We start from the raw sequence: 6208 nt of genomic DNA, 5'->3' as shown, positions 1-6208 counted from the left end.
CCACAGGAAGCCTGCAGGGGGCAGCACCGCGCCGCTCAGCGCGCCCTTCCCCTCGCCTCGCCCGGGGGTCGCCCAGCAGCCCGCAGGCCCCTCTGCAGAACCCCGCAGGTCCGCTCCGCCGCTGCCTGGACTAATAAAGGTGGAGACATGCCCCCCCCCACAAAAACAGCTTCTGGTGGGAACTGAACTCGCGACTCAGGCAATCGGGTCCTGCCATCCGGGCCCCGGGGGAGAGTTGTTTTTGCCCTGTAGAGACCAGAGAATAGCTTTTCGCTTCTTAATGGCCCAAAAAGGGGCCCCGGACCCCAACGGTCCGAGCCAATTGGCCGGGTGACGGAGACGCAGGCGTCCCACCGCTACGTAGTGTCCTAAGAACCGTGTGAACACCGAGCCTCAGTTTCCCCACTGACATCTAGGAAGTCACCGTGCCACTGGTGAAAACCGCGGCTCAAGGCCCCGCCTCTCGGGGACGGCCTCTGCCCCGGCTGGCCCAGCTGCTCCTCCCCTGCGCTCCCCGCCCGCTCCCACGGTCCCTAAGGTGGGCGGGCGGGTCCTGGACGACGGCTGCAGAACCTGGGCCCAGGCCCGGCCCGGCTCGCCCTCGCCCCCGCTCCCGGTCTGGGCTTCCCCAGTCCAGTTCGCGCCCGGGGGCCGTCTGAGCAGCTGCGCGCCCGGCGCTGCGCTCCCCGCGCCCTCCCCACGCGGGCGTCCCCGGTTCCTTGCGCGCTCCCGGACTCCCGACTGGGAACCAGCGAGGGGGGGGGGGAAGCGAGCGAGCGCGGGAGCGACACACTGCGACCCGGAAACACCAAATAAGGAGCAGGAAGGATCCCCCGCCGGAACAGCCCTTATTTGGGCATTGCCTAATATGGGATGGCCCGATATGGCCCTGCCGCTTCCGGCTCGGGGAGGAGGGGAGGAGGGGGGGCGAAGGGGCGGAGGCAACTCTGAGAACTCCGGAGCCCTAGGTCCGGGAGTGGCCGGGCTGCGGCTCGGACACTAAGCTTCTCCGAAGCCTGGGCGCTGAAGATGCGGCAGCAGGCGCGGGCCCCAGGGTGTAGGCTGTGGGCGCTCCAGGATGGGGGGTTGGGGTGGGCTTCACGTCACTCCGGGTCCTCCCGGCCGGTCCTGCCATATTAGGGCTTCCTGCATCCCATATATGGCCATGTACGTCACGACGGAGGCGTGCCCGAACGGTTCCAGACCCTTGAAATAGAGGCGGATTCGGGGAGTCGCGAGAGATCCCAGCGCGCAGAACTTGGGGAGCCGCCGCCACCCGCCGCCGCCAGCTTCCTCCGCCGCAAGACCGGCCCCTGCCCAGCCCGCGCGGCACGCCGGGTCCACCTCGGCCCGCTGCAGCCGCGAGCCTGGGGATCCCACCTGCGCTCTCCCCACTGTGCCCCGCATGTGACCCGGCCAGCCCCCCGCGAGCGTGTCCCCTATAGCTCCGGCCCCGGGGCTTGCGCACACCCGCCCCCAAACAACACCAGTTCTCCAGCCCCCCTTGTCCGGGATGGCCGCGGCCAAGGCGGAGATGCAGCTGATGTCCCCGCTGCAGATCTCCGACCCGTTCGGCTCCTTTCCCCACTCGCCTACCATGGACAACTACCCCAAGCTGGAGGAGATGATGCTGCTGAGCAACGGGGCTCCCCAGTTCCTCGGGGCCGCCGGGGCCCCAGAGGGCAGCGGTGGTAACAGCAGCAGCAGCAGCAGCGGGGGCGGTGGAGGTGGAGGCAGCAACAGCGGCGGGAGCAGCAGCAACGCCTTCAACCCTCAGGGGGAGCCGGGAGAACCACCCTACGAGCACCTGACCGCAGGTAAGCCGTGGCCTCTGCCGAGGATGAGCCCTTTCGCCACCATCCTGACGCCCTTCACCACAGGGCTGCTCCTGGACCTTGGGGATACAATTGGGGTTTCCCTTGAATTTTCCGCATTCTCGGGATCTTATATTGGAGGGATGCCCGGGGACACTCCCCCCCCCCCAGCCCTCTCCTAGCGGTGCGCAGAGGACGGAGCATTTGTTTTGGATGGAGAGCTCTGGCGCTGCGTGGGTGGGTGGAAAGGGGGAGGGCTTGTTTTGATGAGCAGGACTGCCCCCCCCCTTCCAGGAAGGCTCGCGTTTGCCTGCTGCTCGTTCCTCAAGGAAGGGACGACATCCAGGGACAGGGATGCCCTGGTGGTCTATGGTAGGGGAAGCTTACTAGCCGCGGGTGGCAGCCGAGGTGCTAGCGGGAATCCCTGGCCCCGTGGCAGCCACTGCTGCTGAGCACTTGGAGCTGCAGTAGAGGGGGATTCTCTGTTTGCGTCAGATGTTTTGAAATGGGCTCTGCCACTGGAGCAGGTCCAGGAACATTGCAATCTGCTCTTATCAATTATTAACCAGCTCAGGAGTCAATGGTAGCCAGCCGACCTAAGCCTGGTAGCTGGGGTCCTCATTGTCCTCCAGTGATGATTCTCCAGTAACCAGGTCTTCCCCACCTCTCTCTCTCCTGACAGAGTCTTTTCCTGACATTTCTCTGAATAACGAGAAGGTGATGGTGGAGACGAGTTACCCTAGCCAAACCACGCGGTTACCTCCTATCACCTACACCGGCCGTTTCTCTCTGGAGCCTGCACCCAACAGTGGCAACACCTTATGGCCTGAGCCCCTCTTCAGCTTGGTCAGTGGCCTGGTGAGCATGACCAACCCACCGACCTCCTCATCCTCAGCACCATCTCCAGTGGCGGCATCCTCTTCTTCGGCCTCTCAGAGCCCACCCCTGAGCTGTGCAGTGCCGTCCAATGACAGCAGCCCAATTTACTCAGCGGCACCCACCTTCCCTACGCCCAACACTGACATTTTCCCTGAGCCACAAAGCCAGGCCTTTCCAGGCCCAACAGGCGCAGCGCTCCAGTACCCGCCTCCTGCATACCCTGCAGCCAAGGGTGGCTTCCAGGTTCCCATGATCCCGGACTACCTGTTTCCACAGCAGCAGGGAGACCTGGGCCTGGGCACCACAGATCAGAAGCCCTTCCAGGGCCTGGAGAGCCGTACCCAGCAGCCTTCTCTTACTCCACTCTCTACTATAAAGGCTTTTGCCACGCAGTCGGGGTCCCAGGACTTAAAGACTCTCAATACAACCTATCAGTCGCAGCTCATCAAACCCAGCCGCATGCGCAAGTATCCCAACCGGCCCAGCAAGACACCACCCCACGAACGCCCCTACGCATGCCCGGTGGAATCCTGTGATCGCCGGTTCTCGCGTTCGGATGAGCTTACTCGCCACATCCGCATCCACACGGGCCAGAAGCCCTTCCAGTGTCGCATCTGCATGCGCAACTTCAGCCGCAGTGACCACCTCACGACCCACATCCGCACCCACACAGGAGAGAAGCCCTTTGCCTGTGACATCTGTGGGAGAAAGTTTGCCAGGAGTGATGAACGCAAGAGGCACACCAAGATCCACTTGCGGCAGAAGGACAAGAAAGCAGACAAAAGTGTTGTGGCCTCTTCGGCCGCCACCTCCCTCTCTTCTTACCCATCCCCGGTGGCTACCTCTTACCCATCCCCAGTTACTACCTCTTACCCATCTCCGGTCACTTCATACCCATCCCCTGTGCCCACCTCCTACTCCTCTCCCAGCTCCTCTACCTACCCATCTCCTGTGCACAGTGGCTTTGCGTCACCCTCCGTGGCCACTACCTATGCCTCCGTTCCTCCTGCTTTCCCTGCCCAGGTCAGCAGCTTCCCTTCCTCGGCCGTCACCAACTCTTTCAGCGCCTCAACAGGGCTTTCGGACATGACGGCAACCTTTTCTCCGAGGACAATTGAAATCTGCTGAAGGGAGAAAGGAAACAAGGGAAAAAGAAAAAGAGACACAAAGGAGAGGAGATGACCCAAGAGAGGGTCCTCTTAGGTCAGATGGAGGTTCTCAGAGCCAAGTCCTTCCCTTCCGGTTGGAGTGGAAGGTCTGTTGGCCAACAACAATCCTTTCTGCCCACTTCCCCTTTCCCCCAAATTCCTTTGACTTCAGCTGCCTGAAACAACCATGTCCAAGTTCTTCACCTCTCTCCAAAGAACTTGATTTGCATGGATATTGGATAAATCATTTCAGTATCATCTCCAGCATATGCCTGACCCTCTTGCTCCCTTCAATGCTAGAAAAACAAGTTGGCAAATGGGGTTTGGGCCCTTAGAGCCTCACCCCTGTATCCTTGTACAGTGTCTGTGCCATGGATTTTGTTTTTCTTGGGGTACTCTTGATGTGAAGATGATTTGTATTCTCTATTGTATTATTTGGAATTGGGTCCTCACTTTTGGGGAGGGGGGGAGAGAAGAAAAGCCAAGCAAACCAATGGTGATCCTCTATTTTGTGATGCTGTGACAATAAGTTTGAAACATTTTTTGAAACAGCAGTCCTAGGTATTAATCAGAGCATGTGTCGAGTGTCATTCCGTTAACCTTTTTGTAAATACTGCCTGACTGTACTCTCACATGTGAAAAAAATACGGTTTGTTTTGTTTTTTTTTTTGAAAAAAATTTTTTGTCCTTTTGGTTAAAAAGTTTCACGTCTTGGTGCCTTTTGTGTGACACGCCTTGCTGATGGCCTGACATGTGCACTTGGGAGGGACCTGCTTACCTCTAGCCTTAAGGGGGGGGGGCAAGGAGTGAGGATTTAAGGGGAGGCTTTGGGAGCAACATAAGGGGCTAAGCTGAGCCTCAGGTCTCCAGAATGTAAGAAAACTAAATCTAAAACTAGATCTGAACTCTCAGAAGTCTATTTTTTTAACTGAAAAATGTAAATTTATACATATATTCAGGAGTTGGAATGTTGTAGTTACCTACTGAGTAGGCGGCGATTTTTGTATGTTATGAACATGGAGTTCATTATTTTGTGGTTTAATTTTACTTTGTATATGTGTTTGCTTAAACAAAGTGACTGTTTGGCTTATAAACACATCGAATGCGCTTTATTGCCCATGGGATATGTGGTGTATATCCTTCAGAAAAATTAAAAGGAAAATAAAGTAGTTGTGATTGGGTATTTCCTGGGCCCCAGGGCAAAGTTTTATAGTAGCAGACCTACTGGTGGTGGTCCTCAATATTCTAGAATCTGTACAGGTACAAGGGTACTCCAAGAGTCATGTCCATTGTGTTCCTGAAGTGAATTGTTAATGAGCATTGAGACCAAGTTACATTCCCCCCCTCCCCAGTGTTGGGCATTAGACCCAGAACCACAGCGTCATGCTAATTATGTTCTTGACACTAGCCTATTCTGCCTCAAGCCATGGTGTGGGCTACAGCTTTACCTTGGTTAGTTAGAGCTAAAGATGACCACAGGGACCTATAGCTAGAGACAGTGCTCTCTCAACATCATGTTTGGATAGCTTCATTCCACCCCACTACCTAGGACTGAGAACACTTGCACACCTGGGGATAAAAAAGGGGGCACCAAGCCTTTGGGAACCTACAAAAAACTTAGTCAGAAAATAGCAAGTGAGGGCATCAAAGACAAAGGCCAGTTCTTAAGCCAAGAATCCTTCCAGGAAGAAAATCTTAACCACTTGCCAGCTGGAACTGCCATCATTGGCAGTATCCTGGGACAGAGAGCAGAGTGAGCAAGATGGCCTGGTATCTTAAAGTTCTATTCAGGCCAAGATGTCACCATTATGTAGAAGAGGTGCAGTGCTAGGTTCTCTTGGCTCCATCCCCAAGGGTCCACTTTCACTTCTGGAGCAATGCTTGTGGGTATGCGAGCATCTGTCTTCTCTGTGAGAGGCCTTGACCTGGCCATGATGGACGCAGCAAGAACAGTTCCTATTCCAAGAATACAGATTGTGAGTTAAAGAGACAGATGTAAGCCAAAATTACAACATGATGTTATAGATTATATAATATAGGGCTTTTTGAAGCACAAAGAAGAGTACCAACCCTCCCAGGGGCTTAGAAAAAGTGGAAAAAATTGGATTGGGAAGCCTAAGTAAGAGTCAAGCTAATTTTCTTGGGTTTTGCCTTGGGATTGTTGGATTTTTTTTTGTTTCTTTTTTTTAGATAGAATTTTACTGTTAGTTATTAAGTTGTTGTACAGAGGGGTTACCATTTCATAAGTCAGGTAGTGAGTATGTTTCTTTTTTGGACAATGTTACCCCTTCACTTTCTCCCATTTTCCCTCTCCTGTCCCTGCTCACAATTTACATAGTTCATTTCCCACATAGTGTATACTGAACA

At 55.3% G+C, this 6208-nt stretch overlaps 1 protein-coding gene across 1 annotated transcript; it reads left to right on the top strand.

Moving 5' to 3' along the window:
• The first annotated feature begins 1249 nt into the window (after positions 1–1249).
• Positions 1250–5007, top strand: Egr1 (early growth response 1). The gene is made up of 2 exons (XM_013020454.1): positions 1250–1817; positions 2497–5007. Exons 1-2 carry the CDS (start codon positions 1514–1516, stop codon positions 3819–3821), a joined length of 1629 nt encoding a protein of 542 aa, XP_012875908.1. The 5' UTR covers positions 1250–1513; the 3' UTR covers positions 3822–5007.
• Positions 5008–6208: the final 1201 nt, after the last annotated feature.

This window comes from Dipodomys ordii, unplaced genomic scaffold (genome assembly GCF_000151885.1).
Source record: "Dipodomys ordii isolate 6190 unplaced genomic scaffold, Dord_2.0 Scaffold50, whole genome shotgun sequence".
NCBI lineage: Eukaryota > Metazoa > Chordata > Mammalia > Rodentia > Heteromyidae > Dipodomys > Dipodomys ordii.
Note: the sequence above shows the minus strand (reverse complement) of the source record. Positions and strands in the feature narration are given on the sequence as shown.

Bases quoted from the DNA above. Each gene is read 5' to 3' on its own strand.
- Egr1 (XM_013020454.1), top strand. From the start codon at position 1,514: ATGGCCGCGGCCAAGGCGGAGATGCAGCTGATGTCCCCGCTGCAGATC. The intron at 1,818-2,496 runs GTAAGCCGTGGC...CTCTCCTGACAG, and splicing joins CTACGAGCACCTGACCGCAG to AGTCTTTTCCTGACATTTCT.